At 35.8% G+C, this 24,032-nt stretch overlaps 4 protein-coding genes across 8 annotated transcripts in view; 1 reads left to right on the plus strand and 3 right to left on the minus strand.

Moving 5' to 3' along the window:
• The window catches only part of LOC125263588, a 378,279-nt gene that overhangs the window by 79,342 nt on the left and 274,905 nt on the right, over positions 1 to 24,032 (plus strand). The window lies entirely within an intron of this gene.
• On the minus strand, positions 274 to 11,133 carry LOC125263565 (gastrula zinc finger protein XlCGF57.1-like). 3 transcript variants are annotated; one of them, XM_048182602.1, is made up of 3 exons: positions 10,997 to 11,133; positions 10,340 to 10,509; positions 296 to 2,023 (listed from the first exon to the last, which is right to left on the minus strand). In XM_048182602.1, exons 2-3 carry the CDS (start codon positions 10,392 to 10,394, stop codon positions 924 to 926), a joined length of 1,155 nt encoding a protein of 384 aa, XP_048038559.1. In that variant the 5' UTR covers positions 10,395 to 10,509; positions 10,997 to 11,133; the 3' UTR covers positions 296 to 923. The 3 variants fall into 3 exon arrangements, with proteins under 3 accessions (XP_048038560.1, XP_048038559.1, XP_048038561.1); XM_048182604.1 differs by lacking the exon at positions 296 to 2,023 and adding an exon at positions 7,323 to 8,623; XM_048182603.1 differs by lacking the exons at positions 10,340 to 10,509; positions 10,997 to 11,133 and adding an exon at positions 4,052 to 5,220 and having other exon boundaries at positions 274 to 2,023.
• Positions 11,029 to 16,732, minus strand: LOC125263556 (zinc finger protein 501-like). Of its 2 annotated transcripts, XM_048182584.1 has the most exons (4): positions 16,525 to 16,732; positions 15,683 to 15,720; positions 14,438 to 14,573; positions 11,029 to 13,784 (listed from the first exon to the last, which is right to left on the minus strand). In XM_048182584.1, exons 3-4 carry the CDS (start codon positions 14,490 to 14,492, stop codon positions 12,577 to 12,579), a joined length of 1,263 nt encoding a protein of 420 aa, XP_048038541.1. In that variant the 5' UTR covers positions 14,493 to 14,573; positions 15,683 to 15,720; positions 16,525 to 16,732; the 3' UTR covers positions 11,029 to 12,576. The 2 variants fall into 2 exon arrangements, with proteins under 2 accessions (XP_048038541.1, XP_048038540.1); XM_048182583.1 differs by lacking the exon at positions 16,525 to 16,732 and having other exon boundaries at positions 15,683 to 16,514.
• LOC125263553 (zinc finger protein 239-like) lies at positions 18,226 to 23,218 on the minus strand. 2 transcript variants are annotated; one of them, XM_048182580.1, is made up of 3 exons: positions 22,956 to 23,218; positions 21,738 to 21,883; positions 18,226 to 20,113 (listed from the first exon to the last, which is right to left on the minus strand). In XM_048182580.1, exons 1-3 carry the CDS (start codon positions 23,117 to 23,119, stop codon positions 19,110 to 19,112), a joined length of 1,314 nt encoding a protein of 437 aa, XP_048038537.1. In that variant the 5' UTR covers positions 23,120 to 23,218; the 3' UTR covers positions 18,226 to 19,109. The 2 variants fall into 2 exon arrangements, with proteins under 2 accessions (XP_048038537.1, XP_048038538.1); XM_048182581.1 differs by having other exon boundaries at positions 22,914 to 23,204.

The raw sequence follows: 24,032 nt of genomic DNA on the forward strand, positions 1-24,032 counted from the left end.
CGCAAGCAAGTACCTCCAGATTAAAACTGAACTGGTGCATTTAATGATTCATGGTTCGTTCAGGTCAGATCTTCTGAAAAGCATAACTTTGCTAGGAATTCATCATATCACACTCTCTCTCTCTCTCTCTCTCCTAAACTCTTTCTCTCTCATTTCCTGTCTTGCTGCAACGCGTATGAATGAATGTATGTATGTATGTTTGTGTTCGTGGTAGATTAGCTTGTGTTAGAATAAATAAAGTCTTTTATGGATTTTAAAAGAAAGTGTCTTGTATTATGTGCTTCTATGATTTAATGTCTTAAACTGTGATCTTAAAAAGTTACCGTGCTCTAATCAGTGTTTTCACGATACAAGAGCTTATTACGGCTCGAGCAAATGAACGCTGGACGACTCAGTTGCTCGGTCAGCCTACCTAGTCTTGCGGCTGTCAGTGCAAATGAAAACTGTTTTTCCGTCATTTCCAGACATGTTCATATGTAAACAGCGCCAGCTTATTTCGTCAACTAGATAGAAAGATCTGAAAAGGCCCATACATTTATCCACCCATAGACCCTCCCCTTGAAGAAATCAGGACAGAAGTGGTCGAAAGTCGACAAAAGAGACAACTTAAAACACCAGGTGTAAACAGGAACAACTTCTTTCTTCTTATTCATCATTTTAACATCTATTCTTAAACAGGGAAGAGACTAAAGAAGGCATCCCTAGCATGTGACCTTAGACTTAGTTCGCCTAACAGCATGACAGTTACTTGATAATATAAGCCTACTGTATTGTGTATAAGTGCAGAAAGGGATTTATATCATTTCTAGTAGGAACAAGAGAGTCAAAAACAAGTCACACCATACACTATTTTGCATTTGTTTTAATCACTCACTAAAATCACTCCATATAGCAGCAGCTACCTCTGAACTACTCGCTTTGATTTAGGACATTTGTTTTTTGTATGATTGCGTAAAGAAGATAATTGACTGAACTCTGTGGTTCTTCTCATGTATTTTTAAATATTCTGACTGAACGAATCTCTTGTCGCAGTGTGAACACTTGTAAGGTTTTTCTCCAGTGTGGATCCTCTTGTGTTTTTTCAGATGTCCTGTGCATGTGAATCTCTTGTCACAGTATGAACATTTGTAAGGTTTTTCTCCAGTGTGAATTCTCTGGTGCAGTTTCAGTTCAGCATCTCTAACAAAAGTCTTCCCACAATCAAAGCACATATGATCCTTCACACCATTGTGTCTTTTCTGGTGTAATTTTAGAGTACCTGATTGACTAAAGCTCTTTCCACACAGAGAACACGTGTAAGGCTTCTCCTGTGTGTGAACTTTCATGTGGTCCTTCAGGTGATCTGCCCTAAAAAATGTTCTGCCACACTTATTACAATAAAATGGTCTTTCTCCAGAATGATAACGCAGATGTATTTTAAAACTGCATGCCTTTCTGTAACTCTTTCCACACTGATCACATATGTGCGGCTTCACTCCAGTGTGGATCCTCATGTGTTCATTAAGGGATCCTTTTTGTGCAAAACTCTTCCCACATTGATCACATGTGTATGGCTTCTCTCCAGTGTGGGTTTTCATGTGATCCTTAAGGGTTCCTTTGTGTGCAAAACTCTGTCCACATTGATCACATGTGTACGGCTTCTTTCCAGTGTGGATTTTCATGTGGATTCTAAGGCCTCCTTGGTGTGCAAAGCTCTTCCCACACTGATCACATGTGTACGGCTTCTCTCCAGTGTGGATTTTCATGTGTTCCTTAAGGGTTCCTATTAATGTGAAACTCTTCCCGCACTGATCACATGTGTGTGGTTTCTCTCCTGTGTGGATTATCATGTGCCGCTTCAGGCTTCCTTTTAATGTGTAACTCTTCCCACACTGAGCGCAGATGAAAGATTTTTTGGCTCTTCTTTTCAGTAAATTTCTTTCAGTCTTTGAGCAACTGAAAGCTTTTTCTCCAGTTTTGACATGATGATGTTTCTCCTCCGCTTCACTCAGTTCTTCACTCTCCTCATTCTCTTCTATCAGGTCTAAAATAAAAGAAAGCTTTAATTTTCATTAAATCATAAAAAATTCAAAACATTAAAAAGTGATATAAATTGTATATAATCATCTTTATGCTCACTTAAGCTTGCAGTTTTGCTTTGTCAAGAAAGTTTTCATTTTAAGCCTTGCCTGTTTATGATACGGAAGTATCATTTGATTGTTGTTCCACCTTTCGGTCAGCAGCAAAATATGTATATGTCCCGTGCTAAGAGCGATAGCACTAGCTCTGCTAGTAAGAAGAAGAAAGAGAATAGCTCTTGAAAGTGTCTGTCATGTCTCCATGACCGCAAGACTACTAGGTGGGCCTATGTGTTAACCATTTAGATTCCTGTGCTCGTCGAAGATCTGTGGGGGGAAGGGGACTGCATATACAACGAAGTGGCTGGGATTTTGAGAAAATGTTGAAATTTCAACAAAAATCAATGGTAATGACATTGAATCAGGGTTATAATGTGATGTTGGTTCAACATAATGCTTGAAACACAACTACAACTGACTTAAAGCCACACAGCCTGAAATCAACTGAAGATAAAAGAAGACAATAAATCTCTCAAGATCTCAGCAGAAGTTCTTTTTGAGAATTAACAGAGATTTAGATGTTGATGTTTTATTGAAAATGTTTGGTCACCATTATGATGGTCAGTGTTTCCTTTAGTTGGGCAGTTTGACTCTTGGCTTTTTGTGTGGGTTTGTGGTCTTTGTAACAGTGTTTACCCAAACATGTCATTTGTTGCAAACAAAGTGGTTTGATTCACTAATATCACATACCATCAAGTTTCTGAGTATATTAACTGTTAATTTCATATGATTTTCTGAGATATTGTGAAATCATATTATGATAACCTGGTATTCTGAAATGTTTTTATTAAATTTTTTGAGCACAGAGACATCAATAATCAGCATATGAATCTCAACAATGGTGACAATTGATTAAGTTTTTTTTTTTTGTGACTTTAGTAGCTTGTTTTGTGATATTCTGAGTTGATCTGAATTTTTTTTTTATTGTCACCGTTGTTGAGATTCATACGCTGATTCTTGATGTCTGTGTGAGTCTGCATAACATCGATAAAACATTTTCTGCATAATGATTTAATAAAATTGTTTATAGTATCACAGCACTGCAATAGTACTTTATTTAAATTAGGATATTTTACATTTATTTTATAGACTGTGTTTAACAGCTGTTGCAGTCATTTGACTGTTGTTGTTTTTTTTTTTTTAAGATTTTGTTTTGCAGTGAACGTGTTTTATTGTAATAATTCAGGGAATACCCGTAAAAAAAGTGTAATGAAAATTTCTGTTAAAGTTTTTTGCACTTTATTTAAATTAGAATATTTTACTTTAATTTTAAGGTTTTTGTTTGGCAGCCATAGCTGACAGTCACTGACCTTTTTTTTACGATTTATTTTTTTACAGTGTATCTATTGTTCAAGGATACAAGCAGGATTCAAGGAATTCGGACACAGATAAGGAGCAGGAAGGGGGAGAAGTGGTATGCCCAAGCCAGTACTCTTCCACTTAACTGAGAAATGAGAGCAGGTTTTTATTCTCACTGTGATATATATCGTTATTGTGAAATAAAACGACTCATATTGTGTCATATCACCCACCCTACCTGTGAACTAGCCTAAAAATCAACACCAAAACTTTTTTAAACTGTAGTTTATTATGAATGATTACATTTATGCAAAGTTGATAGACTCCCTTGTCATTTCTTTATGTTCTCCACAACGTTAACAGTCAATTTATATGTCAATTGACCTTCTGATATTAACAATCAATGATTCTCAAATCACTATTTGTTGAAAACAAAAGAAAAGAATACTGAGCTCGAGTCTCCATTCTGTACTCAGTTCATGGAAAGTGTCCCATATATTATTTGCTACTTTAACTGTTATTTCACCTCTCTTAGGACTGTTCCAACTATCCACTAATTCTGATGAATTGCATTAAGTTTTATAACCTTAATGTTCTTCAGCATTATTAATAAAGAATCAAGAATAAACATCAACCCCTTTGTTCTTCATTATTTTCATGGTCCATTTTGCAAGGTCCTGGATCACTCATGTTCTCATTAGCAGTGTTCCCAAATCGAGCATGCTAGTGAATGCCAGGGCCAGTCTTGTTTCCACTGTCACTTCCATGGTTTTGATCGCGCCTCCTCTGGGCTTCCTCTGGGCCAGTGGTGAGGGATTTTTGACCAGCCGAATACCTTGGTCTAAAGCCGGCCAACTGGGGCTTGAGGAGTGGTTATGAGCTAAAGTGGAGCTTACCGGAGTCAAGAGCACCAACACTGCTCCTCATTTCCCATGCTTTCATATCAGACTACAAGCTAACATTGTTGTGGAAAATGTCTTCTCCACAGATGTCTATTACACAATATGCGTGCATCTGGGTTCTTTCCCAGGGATTTTCCCACAATCATTTATCAGGTCTTCTGGTTTCGTTTCCTTAACTGGCATGTTGCCAACTAGTCTATTTTTTTAAAAAACGAACATTTAATCCCATTTATCAAGATAATATACATTCATTTGTCTCTTTCCAGCTCTAGAAAGTTCAATTGTTTCTAAACACATTATAAATGTTACAAATGATGTGCTGAAACACATTACAAAGACTGTGAATGTAGTATTGTAGAGTTAGACCGTTCAATGCCACAAGACGAAGAGGTATTACACATTCACATTATCACATTAACATTAGCTGGAAAGAGGAAGAAAAAAAAATAACATAAATTTCCTTGCTTTCAGAGCATTACATGTTTTCAGTGCTTTTTTGTTTTTGGCTTGTTCCGAAAGACTTACATATAATTTGGAGTCATTTATAAAATGTGAAAAATTTGGTTTACATTTGTTTACACTTCTTCTTATGTATATGTTCGACGAGTATGTATGATTTCCACTGAACTACAGTTAAAAGTAACGTCACGCTCTTTGGAATCGCGTCAAGAACAATAGCAACTCTCTGGGTGGTTTCCCGGACAGGGTTTAAATTAAACCAGGATAGGCCTTAATCCAGAATGGTTAATCATGGTTTAAAAATGGTTTATTTTAAATCAGGACTCCATAGTCCAGGTTTTAGTAATCTGTAATTAATCTGTGTTTCAGAAAGCCAAATTAGCATGAGAGAGGTTGCCTGTAAAGCATGGAATGAACCAAGAAAATCTTAAAATTGCATGGAACTGAGAAGCAAAGAAAAACAATGGCAGCAGAAAAAGACTCCATTATAAAAAAAACTTAAACAAGAGACATTTATTTTAAAGCAAGCAAAATACATCAGCTGTGAAAAAAAAGAAATGCCTCAAAATATGTTTATAATGAATTCTTTTTAAATAGATTAATTCTACATATATAATAATCATCAATGCTTTTGTTTTGTCCTTTACATTAGCAACAAACTAAACATATTTACACATGTGATGATCGGTGTTGGCAGTCTAGAAATTAGACTGATTTGATCCAAAGCACTATCATAGTCACAAAAAGGGCAGTTCTTGTCAGCAGGTCCTCAACCCAAGCACAAGCTCAACACTTCACCACAACGGTAATCTAAAAAAAAAAAAAAAAAAAAAAAAAAAACAAGCATAACAAAACTTTTACATAATAGAACAATAAACAGTAAGAAGTCTCTCCATATTCTCATCTTTCTAAAAAAAAAAAGCATAAAATAACACTTTTTCAACATTTACTCTCCCACTTCAGCCAGGTGCAAAGCATGATGGGAAGTAAAAGTCCTGTTTGATTGGGTTACTTGACTGAAACATGCTATTTCAAAATGAAAAACTGCTAAAGAGGATCTTTTCATCGACTGAGAAACCAAAGACTGTTACTGAGTTTTTGAAATGAGCGCATGCGTAAGAACAACCCCCCTACCTTCGAAGGAACGCCTCCCAAAACTCGTAAACACTCGTATTGGAACACGAGTGTTTATCACCGGCATTCGCTGTGTTGTGTTAGTGGATTCATTATGTCGGACTCACCGCAGGTAACTCAGAATCTGCAGTTGTTACTCCTGTCTCCTGACAAAAACATTGCATGCAGCGCCTGTGGAGTGTGGAAAGTTACTGGAGCGCGCAGCTGCGCTCGTCTCTCACAAGGAACGTCACGGCAGTGATTGACAGGCCAGAGGGCCAATCGGCCAATTGGCTGATGTTTTTAAGGCCCTACCTCGTGCACAGATGATGTATATTAATATTATTCCTTTCAGTGCACCTAATAAATAGTCTTTTATCAGTTAGTAAAGACAGTTTCAAGTAATATTGCAAAAATGTATAAAACAAAACATCCTCTTTAGCACCTTTAATCTGAAGTTAAACCTGCCTCCTGCTAGGTTTAATTTAAGCCTCAGTTTAGTCCTGGAGTAGCTCTAGTTTTCCTCCAGGAAATCAGCTTATTAAACTCTGGACTAGACTAAGTCTAGGACTATTTTAAACCATGACAGAGAAAGCAGATTTCTGTTAATCTGGTTTAAAGGCCCATTTTATTCTAGGACTAGGCTTAATCTCTGTCTGGGAAACCGCCCCAATGGGTCCAAATATACTATAAGTGGTATCTAAATACATTTTAATAATTAATTAAATCAGCTTTTTAATAATTATTCTACAAATATGTGTATTTTATGTCTGTGTCCAAGGGCAGCAAAAGTGTCTTAGTGGGAAACACTGTCTTCTCTCAACAAGAAGGTTCCTAGTTTGAGTTTCAGCTGAGCCAGAAAGTATTTCTTGAGTAAATAGTAAGGGGCCAATGTTTTGCCAATGGGCAAATTCTCATGCTTGTTTGCAGGGAAAACATCTACAAAATAACATACCAAACAAAAGAATGTCCTTATTTGCATATTTGTCACTGATTGGATGAAAGCCACACGCAATATGCTTACATAAGGGCTCTAGTGTTGAGCATTCTCATATTAAACATGGGCGAATTTGTCAAGTTTTCCTAAATGGACTTTTCAGACTATAAAGGCAAGAATGAAAATCCAATTGTCACATTTTCAGTCGTCCTTTGATATTTTCCCCCTCAAACTGGTTTTTCCATGAATCCAAATCACACGAATATGAGGCACGTTATTATTTGTCGGTTGCTTATTGTTCCAAACTGTCACAACAGTGCGGGGTTAACAGCCCAAAAGCAGTGCTGCAGGGTTTCATAACCCCGGGTAAATAGCAGTGTTAACCCCACTTCTAAATTACAAGTGTGAAACATTCCGTTTAGAATGATGTGTGAAAAGCACTCAATGGTGATACATATGGATAAGAAATTAGAATATAAATTGAACAAAATTCAATTATTAGATATTGTTTATTTTGGAGAAACACCATCATGGGGTTGATGTTAATTTCACACTTGAAACCGCTGGTCTGAACTCGGAAGATGTTTTGATGTGTTGTCACTGATTGGGGCAAATTTATATAGAAGAGAAATATTTTATTGCTCTATGCATTATTGGGTCTTGTTTGCTGAGGGCAGAGTGTCGCATATAAATGCTCTGGATCTGAAGGTGAACTACTTATTGTGATTTCAGACATTTGTTTTTTGTATGACTGCGTAAAGAAGATAATTGAGTGAAACTCTTCCCGCACGGAGGGCAGTGATACGGCTTCACTCCAGTGTGGATCCTCTCATGTTTTCTCAGATAATCGGACCATTTGAATCTCTTGTCACAGTGTGAACACTTGTAAGGTTTCTCTCTGGTGTGGATCCTCTCGTGTATTCTCAGATATTCGGACCATGTGAATCTCTTGTCACAGAGTGAACACTTGTAAGGTTTTTCACCAGTGTGAATCCTCTGGTGCTTTTTCAGTTCAGCATCTCTAACAAAAGTCTTCCCACAATCAAAGCACATATGATCCTTCACACCATTGTGTCTTTTCTGGTGTAAATTTAGACTACCCATCTGACTAAAGCTCCTTCCACACAAAGTACACGTGTAAGGCTTCTCCTGTGTGTGAACTTTCATGTGGTCCTTCAGCGCATCTCCCCTAAAAAATTTTTTACCGCACTGATCACAGTTAAATGGTCTTTCTCCAGAATGAGAACGCAGGTGTATTTTAAAAGTGCATGCCTTTCTGAAACTCTTCCCACATTGATCACATGTGTGCGGCTTCTCTCCGGTGTGGATTGTCATGTGTTCTTTAAGTGATCCTTTTTTTGTGAAACTCATCCCACATTGATCACACGTGTGCGGCTTCACTCCACTGTGGATTTTCATGTGATCCTTAAGCGTTCCTTTTAATGTGAAACTCTTTCCACACTGATCACATGTGTGCAGCTTCTCTCCAGTGTGGATTTTCATGTGATCCTTAAGGGTTCCTTTCTTTGTGAAACTTTTCCCGCACTGATCACATGTGTGCAAATTCTTTCCAGTATGGATTTTCATGTGATCCCTAAGGCTTCCTTTTAATGTGTAACTCTTTTCACACTGAGGGCATGTGAAAGATTTTTTGGCTCTTTTTTTCAATAAAATTGTACTTTTAGTCTGAGAGTGACTCAAAGATTTTTCTCCAGTTTTGACATGATTATTTTTCATTTGCACTTCACTCAGTTCTTCACTCAGTTCTTCACTATCCTCAGTGTCTTTCAGCAGGACTAAAATGAAAGAAAGTTTTAATCTCGTGTAAAAGCAGAAACCCAGCCAGCACAGCTATGTGGGGCCCAGATGGGTGTCGCCTGGGCTGTCTAACTGGGGCCCAGCCGGTTTTGTCCACAGTTTCCATGTAGGCCCCACATGGGTTAGCCCAGATGAAATGAACACTGCTCAGTGTGCACACTACAGGCTGTTAAACTTAACATGAAGAAACATGCTGGAGTTAATGAGATAATAAGGTGATAACGAGCAGAATCACTGAAGGACAGAGGAACAACAAGAACTACAACTTCAGCCACAGCCTTCGATGAAATCAACTGAAGATAAAAGACATTAAATCTCATAAGATCTGATTAAACATCGCCACAAACACCATTACCAGCTTCACTTATTACTAACCAGATTGACTTTATTTCTGACAAACATCTACAAAAGTGCTTATTGAGAATTACCAAAGGTTTAGATGTTGATGATTTGCTGAAAATAAGTTTGTTTTGATGTCACCATGATCGAGGTCAGCGCTTACTTCAGTTAGGCAGTTTGACTTTTTTTAAGGATGGTTTTTCTCTGGCTGCTCTTACTGTTTGTTATGGCAAGAAAAAAAAAGGGAAAATGTGGTCAGCTGTTAAATGATAAGAATGTTATCATCATTTAGTGGTTTAATTCTGCTCATTATCACCTAATTATCTCCAGCATGTTTCTTCATGTTAGATTTAACAGCCTGTAGTGTGCAATCTGAGCAGTGTTCATTTCATCTGGGGTGTGTTCAGCCCTGACAAAATGTTGCAAAACGTTTTTTTAAATGGAAACGGTGGTGCGCTGAACACCCTGTTCTGATGACGCAAGAGTTACAACAATGCTGAGAAGGCCATTCTTTGAGTTTTTGAAGAATTTTTGGAGCCTGATTAAATCGGTATAAATAGGTGTTTAATACTACAAAATACACTCAATGTTACAGTCACTGCCCTTGCCATCCAGAATAAAAAAGAACATCCCAATCGAGTGAAGGGATTTGTGGAAACTTCTAATTATTGTGATACAACATTTGCCTTGCATTTCAGCATGAAAAGACAAACATTTCAGGTGAAGGATAACCCACTTCTTCCCTCCGAAACTGTGTTATGATCTATATTATTTTTATTGTGAGTAATAGGCTTATCATTATTGCTGATCACTGTTGTTGTGCTATGATATTGTAATATTTACCATTATATAATCAGAGGAGTATAGAAAAGTTTATTAAAGCGTCACTTCACAATACAATAGCAAAATATATTAGTATTTTTATATTACATTAATACCCATTGTGCGAGCTGTCTCTTTAATACCGTGTGGTTTATATACATGTTGCCGCTGATTGGGCTGACATTTCTGACACACCCACCAAACAAGAGAAAACGTATCTCAAATCAGTTGCACACCATTTCCAGGAAAGATGTCGTTCAACCCAGAAAACGCAGTGAAACGTTGTTCACCGGTTTGAGCTTGAACGTGCCCCTGGGCTAACCCATTTGGGGCCTCCATGAAAACTGTGGACAAAACCGGCTGGTCCCAGTTAGACAGTCCAGGCGACACCCATCTGAGCCCCACATAGCTGTGCTGGCTGGGAAGTAGACAACTGCTATACAATATTATTATTATAAAAGAATTTCATGTCCCTGCAGCTTTCCATGAATTTTATGTTGTTCAGCTTGAAGAATCAAGAATAAAACACCAACCTTTTTGTTCTTCAATATCTTTATGTTTCATTTTGCAGGGTATTGGTTCACTCATGTTCTCAATGTTTTTTCATAAACTCTCTCTTCACTTGGAAACATCCCAGCTTTTATTGATGAAATGTCGTAGGGAGAAGCTTCACAGAAGATGAATTGTTGAGTGGATAATCCAGCTATGAAGTAAGAAAAGTGGAGAATACATCAACTTTGAAATAAATGTACAGATTTGTTAGCAACAATAAATAACACAAATTTAATTCAGCTTAATTTAACTGGTCACTTAACGGATTTGCTCATTTGTTTTTAGTGAGTTATTGCTGTTTTTACATGTAACATGCCTAAAAGACTACATAAAAGACTACAATTGAATAAATGCTGTTAAGAGATGTAACGTTAACTATCAAAAGTGGGGAGTAGTTTTGTGTTGAGTAAAACGTTAAAAATACATCAAAACACAACACCCATTTTAGAGCAGTTGGCAGTACAATATGTAAACATATACGTACAGCAGCATACTATGTCCATTTCAATCTAAATAATAACTATATTAATAACTACAGCGATCATAAAACCACAAAGCAATATTTTCATGTTTCCAGAGTCATTCATATTTAACGTTACCTACAAAGTCTAAAAGGGACTTTGCAACAAAATACTCACATTGTTTTGTACCTCTTGATGGATTTAAAACGTCGCGCGTCGCTCCTCACAGGCTTTAAGTACTCGCAGTAACGCTTAAAGTATATATTTTAGTTAATGCAACTAAAAATTGTGTAAATATACCGCACCCAGCTCATCTCGCAACTGACTTTGCGATCACGTCATCACCACGAGACGAAGTCAGTATAAAAAAAAAACTTACCAAAAAAAAAAAAAACAATTCCCAAATAAAATAAAAAAGGTATTTAAAACAACACAACAACCAAAAGAGCATTGTCACTTTGTCTAAACGCCATGTAACTGAAATACTTCGTGAGCATTATTAAAAGCATCTTAGACTCGAGTTTACATGAGTCAGTCACCAGAGGGCGCTATAGACTAGATTTAAAATCTAGTGCATGTCTCCCATGTTTAACGCTGTCATGTGCCTTATTTTGTTTTTACATTAGAAGGCTACAATAATTCTCATTATACCTAAGCCATTTGTTAAAACAGATCAATATATGCTGTTTAAATTCATGTTTATATACAGCGTAAATTGCTCATTTATAAAACTATGTTTGAAGTACAGATGGCGCACAGTTAGTCATTTAAACTTCAAATTTTGTCCATTATTCTGCCATCATATTCTAGTAAATGGTAGAAAAACACACTTTGAGCTTTTTTGGTCTGTTGCCTTTATGATTGTATAAATCTATGTAAGAGGGAGGAGATGATATTTAGAATAAAGATTACAAGGGAACATAGATTATAGAAAATAATAAGTGTGCAGAGATAAATCATTTAGAATAAATATGCAATTTTCCATAAAAATAAGAATTGTCCATTTTGATTTCTTTGTGACTTTAATGCTCTCCTCACATTAGTGACACTAGTGGTGATATTGTCACCGCAAGGCGAAAATGTAGGCCTATATTATTTAAAAAATTGGGAGCAGTACCAAATTTTCTGCATTAGATGTCAGAAAAGCTCCACTGGTGCACACAGTGGTTGGATTTGTGATTTGCAGTTTTTCCGTTTTTGTTCATCTTCGGAATACAAATCAAGATCTTTTTGATGAAATCTAAGGGCTTTCTCTCCCTCCATTGACAGCTATGCAACTACTACTTTCAAGCCCCAGAAAGATGGTAAAGACATCATTAAATGAATCCTTGTGACTCCAGTGGGTTAACCTCAATTTTGTAAAGTGACACAAGTGTTTTGTTTGTGCAAAAAGCAAAAAAATCTTCTCACACTCAATGCACGTGATTCTTCACACCACTGTTTTCTCATGTAAAAAAATAAACAAACAAAAATACCACATTGATCACAGTTAAATGAGTAAGCTTTCAAGCTGAAACTCACAGCATGTTTGTTAATTGAGCTGATGAGACGCGCTTCATGCATGTAAATGGCAACAGTGCAACACTTGGCATGAAACACAAAGCACATCAGACTTTGTGTTCCCAAATGTGCTACACTGGAATAAGAATTGAATGTTTTTAAAGTGTCATAGCCTCCTTTTGTGCATCTGAATCTCACTGGTAACTTAGGATGACGGTTACTTGTCCAGACTCTTGTTGCAGCTGGCTAGGAAAGATTTATATGGATATATTGCAATGGATATTTCTTTTTGTATGGCTGCGTAGAGAATCTAATTTACTAAAACTTTTCCCACATGAAGGACAGTGATACGGCTTCTCTCCAGTGTGGCTCCTCTCATGTATTTTCAGACATGCTGACCAACTGAATCTCTTGTCACACTGTGAACACTTGTAAGGTTTTTCTCCAGTGTGAGTTCTCTGGTGCAGTTTCAATTCAGCATTTGTAATAAAGGTCTTCCCACAATCGAGACACACATAATTTTTCACGCCGTCATGTCTTTTCTGGTGTATTTTTAAACCTCCCAGCTGACTAAAACTCTTTCCACAAAAAGAACACATGTAAGGCTTCTCCTTTGAGTGAACTCTCAGGTGGACCTTCAGGGATACTGCCAAAACAAATGTCTTACTGCACTGATCGCAGTTATAGTGTTTTTCCCCGGAATGACAAAGCAAATGTAATTTAAGAGTGTTTGCATGTGCAAAACTCTTCCCACACTGATCACATGTGTGCGGCTTCTCTCCAGTGTGGATCCTCTCGTGTATTTTCATGTGTCCTGCCTGACTGAAACTCTTTTCGCAGTGTGAACACTTGTAAGGTTTTTCTCCAGTGTGAGTCTTCTGGTGCCGTTTCAGTTCAGCATCTCTAATAAAGGTCTTCCCACAATCAAAGCACATGTGATTCTTCACACCGCTGTGTCTTTCCTGGTGTATTTTTAATGCACCCATCTGGCAAAAACTCTTTCCACACAAAGAACAAACATAAGGCTTCTCCTTTGTATGAACTTTCAAGTGGCTCTTCAGGGATTCAACCCTTGAAAACATTCTACCACATTGATCACAGTTATATGGTCTTTCTCCAGAGTGAATATGCAGATGTAATTTAAGAGCGTTTGCTTGTGCGAAACTTTTCCCGCACTGATCGCATGTGTACGGCTTCTCTCCAGTGTGGATTTTCATGTGTTCCTTAAGGATTCTTTTTTGTGTGAAACTATTCCCACACTGATCACATGTGAAAGGTTTCTCTCCAGTATGAACCCTTATGTGATGTTTCAAATTATGTTTGTATGAGAAACTCTTTCCACAGTGAAAGCAAGTAAAAGATTGCTTGGAACTTCTTTTCGGCAAAGATTTTTTTATGGCTTTGACATCATGTTTCTCCTCTACTTCAGTAAATTCTTCACTCTTCTTGTTTTCTTCTGTCATTTCTAAAATGAAATTAAAACATTTCATTAGTAAAATGAAAAAAAAGGAAGGAAAAGAACACAAGTGAACCCTGATATGATAGAAGAAAGTAGCAGAAATCTGCTATAAATTTTTTTATTTTGGTGCATTTATTTGCACACTGATCTTCCAATTATTATTTTTAAATAATTTCAGCCACAAATTGCAGGCTTTTGTAGTAAGAAATACTAGATATGTCTGAACAACTACATTTAATGTAGGTTAAAAACTGTTTAATATTTTAGTAATATGGTTGTGAAATAGATATAAAATAAAACAGCACCTATATTTAGTCTGACCGACTGATGTAAACAATCAATATGAATGTTTCTGAAACCTCATTTCACTGACCATTTGTTGACAACTAAAGAAAAGAAAACTGTTTCATTCAATTCAATTCACATTTTTTTGTATAGCGCTTTTCACGATACATATTGTTTCAAAGCAGCTTTACAGAGAATGCATGTCAAAATGTTTTAAGCTTAATTTTATACCAAATAAATGGAATGTGTCCTGTATATTATTTGCTCTATTTCACAGCTCTTATGAATTAAGTACAACTACAAAATCTGGTTAACTGCTTGAAGTTTTAATGGTCTTTAGCATTATTAATGAAGAATCAAGAATAAACACCAACCTATTTGTTCTTCAGTATCTTCACGTTTTATTCTGCAAGATTCTGGATCATTCATGTTTGTCACTTGTAGGCTGATGGGAAAATTCCGACATTTATTGGTGAATTTTGTAGAAGAAACTTTACAAGATAGAAATTCCTGTGTAGCAGGAAGAGCAGAAGAGCAATAATTAAACAAGGTATTAAACCAATGATTTTAATTTACATATTTTAAGCATTTAAATTTTGTGTTTATCCATCTGTCAATAGGTAAAATTATTGCATTTATTTTTTAAAACAAATTCACATATTCTACAGTATCATCATATGAACAATGAAATATTAAAATTATAAATAACATTCCAGCTGAGTTTAACTTCATTTATCTTGTCATTTAGCAGAGTTTTTGTTCAATAAGTGTTCAATCATTTCTAAATGAAACGTGTATTAGAGACTGTAATCAAATACATGCTAAGAAATTTATATCTATATCAAAATTGGTAATTTTGTTTTGTTTAGTTTGCCTTAATCTGTTGACAGATTAAGTGGTAAGTGGCATAATACAGGTGATCTGAAGACATTAATAAACGAGGTGAAAACATAAATAGTTGGCGGCAAGTCATTTTCATGTGAGTACAATCATTAATTTAGCCGATTCATTCAAATATCTTAATATTCATTCAGTATGTATCTATTTATATATTTTTGTTTTGTTTTTACACTTCTTTGTATATTTATTTATGCATTATAATATATATATATATATATATACATATATCAGCAGCATTTCCTCCAAGGAGGCAAGGGAGGCAGTGCCTCCTCAAAAAATCTGGATGAGAAAATAATCAATATTAGAAAAATGAAACATCACAAATATTACAAAATTTTACATTAAAAAGTGTACATTTTTTAAATCACTAATTTTGTAAATCACTAATTTTTCTGAAGAAACACTGCCAAACAGCGACTCCCGCAGGTGCAGTTACAGCAGGGAGTCCGTGTTTCTTGTGCCTCCCTTCCACTCATAGAAATAAAGCAGAACCCCTATAGCATGCAGTGGGTTTAGAGGGGGGTGATTGAGAATGAATGGGGGAAAGTCACGTGAGAGGAGGCATTGCCTCCATCGCGCTTTGATTGGATATGATCAGTTATGATTGGTTTGTGTGATAAATCCCACTACTTGTTTTCGTGCACGTTCTCATCAAATCGGCCTGAATGAAGACACCGATGGCATCAATGTGAAGACTAATTAAAAAGTAAACAACTCACCCCCTTAGATACCGCATTATGTCACCTCAAAAGCAAACCTGAAATGGCAGAAAGCATGATGACTGCGGGGTTTTTAGTGAACAATCAGCTTGGGGAAATTAAAGGTACATCTTCGTGTCTATGACCACTGACCATGTACAAGATTGATGACTGCTGAAAATAAATAGACTATTAAAAAGAAAAGATATAAACATTAAACATTAGTTCACAATTGTTTAAATTGTTACTGCCTTTAGTCAGCCTATTATTTGGGAATAAATGTAAAGAAGCATAAAAACACTAACTTGATGACATTTATACTTGGTTTTAGTAAACAGAACATTACATAGTGTGAAAATAAAAATAATAATAATAATAACTTTATATATATATATATAAACACAAGTAATACCTTAGTTTACAAGTTGTTCAGCATTCCAAGAAAAGATACAGGTAAAAAGAAATCTATCTAAACATAATACATCCATATCTAAATATAATTTAATTTTCTAATATCTACACAGCAATAAAGGAATTGGATCTACACCATTGTGTACTCTGGCAATAAGAGAAAGTGACACTTCGACAAGCGATTCGCTAACTATATTATTGCTCCACACATCGAAAAACACGAACAAAGAAAAACACAAAATCGCTCATTAATAAATTTAACGCATAACGTTACACATCGTTGACAGCTTGATTTACAGTTAGTTTCCATCGGTAAACGCCATAAAGGACGCACAAATAGAGCTGTACACGATGGAAACAATACATAAATCACCCCTGTAAAGGTTTCTTAAACCAATTCTCTACTTTATATTTAAATAAATATACGCAGCACTGTGAACTGCTCTACTCACCTCAGAAGACTGACGGCGTAAGTGGTGACGTCATCACGGCGAGGCAATGACGTACGTTATCAAAAATGCGCCAAATCCTCAAAACAGATACTAAACAAATATGAAACAAAAATAACTAGGAATAATAAAGAATTCCACTCTGAGTCGAGCTGCTTGTCAGAACAAACGCTTTCAAATGAATTTTTGATTGTGATATTGAATTAAAGACAGCCACTTAGCCTAAGTCATGATTTTGGATTGAAAGCCCTAAAATACATTAGCTTTCATAATTAAAATGATTCAATTATTTATATTGATTCAAGCAGAATATTTGAAAGCAGGGGTGGAATAGGAGGAAAAGTAGCACTGGACTTTCTGGACCAGAGCGACCCATCACATCTGCTCCACAAACCACCACACCATAACACACCGGCTCATGATGCACAGAGCCATTCTTATCATCACTTACTAACAATATAACACAATATACAAAAATATAAATGCTATTCAATTTTTTAATCCTCAAACGTGAGGAATGACTGTTTCTTCTTTATGTTATAATCCCTGGAAACAAGTCTGCACTGCCCCCTGAGAACTTTCTCATTGGCGAAACATTGGCCCCTTAGCACTGGCAGCCCTCACTAGCCTCCAGAAAGCATTAGTGCTGTTTTATTGAAAATAATAAAGTTTGAAGTCACTGTTATGGAGGTAAGCGATTGCTTTAGTTGGGCTCTTGACTTCTTAACTTTCAATGTTTCTCTGGTTGTTGTAACTGTGTGTTTCTGAAGCACATTTCTTATAGTAAAAGTTGCAAGAAGACAAAACTGATCTGATGATTCACTGATCTCACCCAGAGTCTGTAACTGTGTTTCTAAGGATTCTATAACGTGAAGTTATTTAGATTTAATAATTTCACATTATAGAAGCCCTAGAAACACAGTTACAGCAACCAGAAGAAAAAAAAAACATTGAAGTTAAGGGTCAAGATCCCAACTAAAGCAAGTGCTTACCTCCATAACGGTGACTTCAAACTTTTCAATAAAACAGTGCTAAGGCTTCCTGGAGGCTAAGTGAGGGCTGCCAGTGCTAAGGGGCCAAAGTTTTGCCAATGAGCAAATTTTGGAGATTTTGACAGTCCTTTTCTATACAGGGACAGTTTAATATCACTAAAGATTAACTATATATCCCACCATAAAATCAGTCCATGACACAATGTTCTCAGATGACTTGGAATGAAATGTAGTGTTTTACTGCAGGCTAAATCAGGGATTCCCAACCATGTTCCTGTGGCCTTTATCTGGGTCACAAAATCTGTATATATTATATATAGTGTAATCTCAGACAAAACACATTAGTTAACAAGCAAGCATTGTAGAAAAGAAGAGAACAGGAAAAAAGAGATGAGCAAACACAAACTGACTTCCAACAACACAATCTTAAATAAAATTCAACTGCACCATTAAGAGATGATTTCTGTTTATCTTTTCATAGGACCAATACATTGATCTTTCTATCATAGCAGTTTTATTAAAGGGTTAGTTCACCCAAAAATGAAAATTCAGTCAATAATTACTCACTCTCATGTCGTTCCAAACCCATAACACTTTTGTTCATCTTCAGGACACAAATGAAGATCTTTTTAATGAAACCAAAGATTTCTGTCCCTCCAATGAAAGTCTATACGCAACTACCACTTTCAAGCACCAGAAAGATAGTAAAGACATAATTAAAGTAATCCGTGTGACTCCAGTGGTTTATCCTCAATTTTTTAACGCGATGTAAATGCATTGTTTGTGCAAAACAAATAAATAAATAATTTACCACTTTTACAAAATATTAATCCTCAATGTGCGTTCACACAACAACGCCTCATGTACACACACACACACACACACGCTGTGTTGACACGTCTCGCACATCAACCCAACACACATGCGTCATGGTGCTCTCATAAACGTGCATTGGAGATTCATATTTTGTAAATATTAACATTACACTATAGTTAACATGAATAAACAATAATTTTAAAACATTTAAAATGTTTATCTTATGTAAATTTCTACATATAACAATACAATTTTAAATATTGATATGAAGTGATGTATAAATAAGAACACAATCTAACAATGGACAAAAGTGTATTTATAAATTAGCATTAACCAAAAACAAATTTGTGCAAAAATATTAATTATTTAATGATACCTCATTTAGACTGTAATACTTTACATGTGCAAATGGTAATGGCATTGGGAATAACACAATAATCACCTTTATACATGCCAAAATCATAAAATATTTCCCTATCATTATAGTAAATCTTTCATCTGCATTTGGTAAATATATCTGAAGTGGTCAAGTGATTAGATCTAATCACAAGGATGAAATTGTTGGCAACACTGGATGACGGTTCTTTGTAACTTTTATATAGTTTATATGTAAGAGAGATTTTAATGCATTAGAATTTTGGTTTTTGTATGACTGAGTAGAGAAGCTAATTTACAAAAAATCTCCCCACAGTAATACAGCCTCTCTTTACTGTGGCTCCTCTCATGTATTTTTAAAGATGCTGTAAGGTTTTTCTCCAGTGTGAATTCTCTGGTACAGTTTCAGTTCAGCATCTGTAATAATGTCTTCACACAATCAAAGCACACATGATTCTTCACACCACTGTGTCTTTTCTGGTTTAATTTTAAAGCAACCAGCTGTGTAAAACTCTTTCCACACAAAGAACACATGTGAAGCTTCTCCTTTCTATGAACTTTGAGGTGGTTCTTCAGACAATCTGCCCTAACAAATGTCTTACTGCACTGATCGCAGTTATACCGTCTTTCTCCAGAATGAGAAAGCAAATGTAATTTAAGAGTGTTTGCATGTGCGAAACTCTTCCCACACTGATCGCATGTGTGCGGCTTCTCTCCAGTGTGGATCCTCTCATGTATTTTCATGTGTCCTGCCTGACTGAAACTCTTTTCGCAGTGTGAACACTTGTAAGGTTTTTCTCCAGTGTGAGTCTTCTGGTGCTGTTTCAGTTCAGCATCTCTAATAAAGGATTTTCCACAATCAAAACATATGTGATTCTTCACACCGCTGTGCCTTTTCTGGTGTAATTTAAAAACGTTCAGTCGACTAAAACTATTTCCACACAAAGAACAAACATAAGGCTTCTCCTTTGTATGAACTTTCAAGTGGCTCTTCAGGGATTCAGCCCTTAAAAACGTTTTACCGCACTGATCGCAGGTAAAAGGTCTTTCTCCAGAATGAGAACGCAGATGTGATTTAAGAGTGTTTGCATGTCTGTAACTCTTCCCGCACTGATCGCATGTGTGCGGCTTCTCTCCAGTGTGGATTTTCATGTGATCTTCAAGAGATCCTTTTCGTGTGAAACTATTCCCACACTGATCACATGTGAAAGGTTTCTCTCCACTATGAACTCTTGTGTGATGTTTCAGATTTTGTTTGTGTGAAAAGCTCTTTCCACACTGAGTGCAGGTATAAGATTGTTTGGCTCTTCTTTTCAGTGTGTGGCTTGAAGTTTGTTTTACAGATTTGACATCCTGTTTTTCCTTAACTTCAGTAAATTCTTCAGTCTCCTCATATTCTTCCTTCTGGTCTAAAACAAAAGAGGAAAAAAAGAACACAGGTGAACCTTGATATGACAGCAGAACTGCTATAAAAAATGTTAAGCTTGTGTAAATTTTTAAAGCTGTTAAGTTATTAAGCAATATCTCATAGGTTTTCCCTTTGTGTATAATGACCTCCAGGATGTGCTCGATGCATGTTTTCTTTGTTTTTGTTTTTTTCCCTTAAGAGATACATGTTGTTGTTGAAAATGAAAGTAAAAGAGTGATGCACTTTCATTGCATTTTACCATGAAATCAGACTTCTGTGTCTTTATTAAAATCAACACATTAGTGATTTATCTCATTCGCCCGCAACACGCCAGAAATTATTTGGGATTTTATTTTTTATTACTTGAAAATTGACTTTTTCAAAGACTACATGCGCATCAGATTCAGAACAATGATTAAGTGAAAACACGGCAAGCCAGAAAATGCAATCAATGGCAGGCTGCATCTGAAATCGCATACTTCCCTACTATATAGTAGGCAAAAAACAGTATGTGATAAAAGAAGTATGTCCGAATTCACAGTAGGCAAAAAGTAGGCAAAAAGTACCCGGATGACCTACTTCATCCAGCAAGATTCTGTGTGCACACAACGGACAGGTCACATGATGACAGCATGGCAAATGTAATATACTTCCAGATTACATTTTATACTACTGTTGTGAAGTAATTACTTATTCAAAATAAGTACCTACTCAATAGAGTAAGCTATGTGATTTTGGACGCAGCTGTTATCTCATATAAATGACGAAAAATTCTGTCAATGGCTGAAAAAGTGTTAATAAGCATGAAAATGGTTTAATATTTTAGTAATATGATTGTGAAACAGATATAAAATAACACAGCTCTTATAATATCTAGTCTGACCTACTGATTTTAACAATCAATATGAATGTTTTTCAAACCTCTTTACACTAGCCTACATTTGTTTACAACTAAAGAAAAGAAAGCTTAGTTTTAGGCTTCATTTTGTACCACATGTTTTGGAAAGTGTCCTGTATATTATTTGCTCCTTTAACTGTTATTTCACAGCTCTTAAAGGTGCTAAAGAGGATGTTTTGTTTTATACATTTTTGCAATATTACTTGAAACTGTCTTTACTAACTGATAAAAGACTATTTATTAGGTGCACTGAAAGGAATAATATTAATATACATCATCTGTGCACGAGGTAGGGCCTTAAAAACATCAGCCAATCGTTTGTGTGATCATCACTTAAACGATTGGCCCTCTGGCTTGTCAATCACTGCCATTACGTTCCTTGTGAGAGACGTGTGCACTCCAGGCGCCACATGCAGTGTTTTTGTCAGGAGTAACAACTGCAGATTATGAGTTACCTGCGGTGAGTCCGACATAATGAATCCACTAACACGACACAGCGAATGCCGGTGGTAAACACTCGTGTTCCAATACTCGTGCACGAGTTTTGGGAGGCGTTCCCTCGAATTGAGCATGCGCTCATTTAAACAACGAAAAGATCCTCTTTAGCACCTTTAAGAATTTTCTATCTACAACCGTTAAATCTGATTAACTGCTTAGTGCTTACAGTTTTATAACCTTAATGTTCTTAAACAGCATCATTAATGCGGAATCAAGAATGAACACCAACCTTGTTCTTCAGTGTCTTCATGTTTTATTCGGTAGGGTTCTGGAGCATTCATGTTCTTCACTTGTAAGATAATGGGAATATTCCAGAATTTATTGGTGAATTGTTGTAGAAGTTTCACAAAAGGGGAATTCCTGTGTAGAGCAGATCTGGTAAAATGAAAAATAATTAAAGAAGTTATTAAAATGATTATATTAATTCACATCCATTTTTTATTCTTACCTTTATCTGCAGTATAGTCATACGAACAAACAAATGTTGAAATTATGACTAAATACTACAACTTTATTCAACTTGTCTTTTAGCAGACTTTTTGTTCATTGATTTTAAGTGTTTTATTGTTATTCCATATACATATTATTTCTAACAATCTGAGATGTGTAAAATATTACATCAAAAGAAATAGGCTACACATACTTGGGTAAAGTTGGTTTTATATTCGCACATTCGGACTTCTCATAAATTCAGACTTTCCAATAAATGTGCAATAAATTAATGTTTGCGAATTTTAAGCAGCGACACGATATTGACAGCCAACGATTGTCAACTTACAACATTTTTCACAGTCGATCAAAATAGGCAAGTATTGTTTTAATGGCATATTTACTTGTGAATGTCCACTGAATGTCCAATGTAGTGTGATTAACAAGGCTATTGAATACGGATGTCCGAATGTGCGAATATAAAACCAATTTTACCCAAGTCTACAAATGACACTGTTAACAGAAATTCTTCTGCTTCCTTTCAGCATTTCATGAAAAGCTACAGGTAAATAAATAAATATAAGTATAACAAGTGCAAATGACTTGAAATGTAAATATAGCATAGTTTGATTTTCTAATACCTCCAAAAGATTAAAGGAATTACATAATTTAGCCCAAGTGTGCATAAACTGGCAATTTTCATAAAACCTTATCTTGATAGCTAATAAAGGTAAACAGAGGTAGAATAAAATTGTATAAACACTTCCCATCCCCTCACTTCCATATGTTCATACTGTGACAAATGACATTCTGCAGGAACAATAACATAATCACTCCAAACACGTACAAAGAAAAAACGCAAAACAGAAAAACCATCCTGAATTTCTGCTATTCGTTTTTTTTCCGTCGCCAGAAAAGACGCAAAAATAGTGCTGTACCCGATCGAAACAATGCATAAATCTTATAGTTACTTTACTGTTAGATAAATATACGCTGCACCGTGAACTGCTCAGCTCACCTCAGAAGATCAGATGCTGCAGACTGATGGCGTCGTGGTGACGTAATCACTGCGAGGCGACAACTGATCAAACCAAAACTGTCCCTGCATCCCAATGTGCATACTGTCCACCCTAAATTGTGTTGAATGTTACTAATGTCACATACTATTTTGGATATGCACATTGAGATGCAGGCTATGTTCCAATACAAATGCTCAGGTCGGACTGAGCGTTGTTAAATGGGACGGACTGTTCTTGTCGTCTGTCAACTACAGCTGCCGGTGAAGAGCAGCAGTACTAGAACAACTGTCTTAAAACAAAACAGGTTCACAAACTGTCTAAATGTTTTCATCATGGTCCCTTTCTGCTTATAATAAACTATAATCGCATCTTAGCAAGATATGTCATTTTTAACCGCTTTAAAGTTTTTTGTTGTTGTTTTGTATCATTAGGAGTAACCCAATGCTTAAGTTTAAAATGTAATTTAAATTAATAATGTAATAAAAAAAATGTAATGCATTTTTTTTTTAATCTGGCTACTTTTAGATTAGTTTTGACCCAACTCTTTTATCACATTGATTTGAATATGATAATCTTGTACCAAACTGATAAAGAAATCCATTCTTTGTTAACGACATGAAGTGCATTAAATATTACATTACGTCCGGGTTTCTCAGACTGGGGTTTGTGATGGAGCTGCAGGGTTTTTGTGAATTTAATGAAAAGATAATTAAATCATAAATGTAAAATAATCAAAATAAAACAATAATGAAACTAAAATATTTTATTTGTTTAGGCCTAACTGCATGTGACCAGTAACATACGTTGGAGAACCGTGAATTTAATTCTACTGGACTTAACTTATTCACTTTAAATCTCAGTGGATACTTCAAGTAAATATATTAGGTCAAAGAGGTTCAGCTGACAAAAAAGTTGGGGAATCCCTGCATTTCATGTAAATATGAAATGACGTGAATTCACATAATCCAGATGACAGTTAACTTTAGTAAATTGTGTTGCGTGATTCATTTAAATAGTCTTCCTCCCATAAATTTTGTGCCTGAAAGGGAAACTCCTACAAATGCACATGCACTAGT

This window comes from Megalobrama amblycephala, linkage group LG2, assembly GCF_018812025.1.
Source record: "Megalobrama amblycephala isolate DHTTF-2021 linkage group LG2, ASM1881202v1, whole genome shotgun sequence".
Classification (NCBI taxonomy): Eukaryota; Metazoa; Chordata; class Actinopteri; order Cypriniformes; family Xenocyprididae; genus Megalobrama; species Megalobrama amblycephala.

Bases quoted from the DNA above. Each gene is read 5' to 3' on its own strand.
- LOC125263565 (XM_048182603.1), bottom strand. From the start codon at position 4,106: ATGAGTGATCCAGGACCTTGCAAAATGGACCATGAAAATAATGAAGAA. The intron at 2,024-4,051 runs GTTGATGTTTAT...CTTTTATTTTAG, and splicing joins AAATAATGAAGAACAAAGGG to ACCTGATAGAAGAGAATGAG.
- LOC125263556 (XM_048182584.1), bottom strand. From the start codon at position 14,492: ATGAATGATCCAGAATCTTGCAGAATAAAACGTGAAGATACTGAAGAA. The intron at 13,785-14,437 runs GTTGGTGTTTAT...ATTTCATTTTAG, and splicing joins AGATACTGAAGAACAAATAG to AAATGACAGAAGAAAACAAG.
- LOC125263553 (XM_048182580.1), bottom strand. From the start codon at position 23,119: ATGTGCATATCCAAAATAGTATGTGACATTAGTAACATTCAACACAAT. The intron at 21,884-22,955 runs GTGAGCTGAGCA...TCATTTTACCAG, and splicing joins GCAGCATCTGATCTTCTGAG to ATCTGCTCTACACAGGAATT. The intron at 20,114-21,737 runs GTTGGTGTTCAT...CTTTTGTTTTAG, and splicing joins TGAAGACACTGAAGAACAAG to ACCAGAAGGAAGAATATGAG.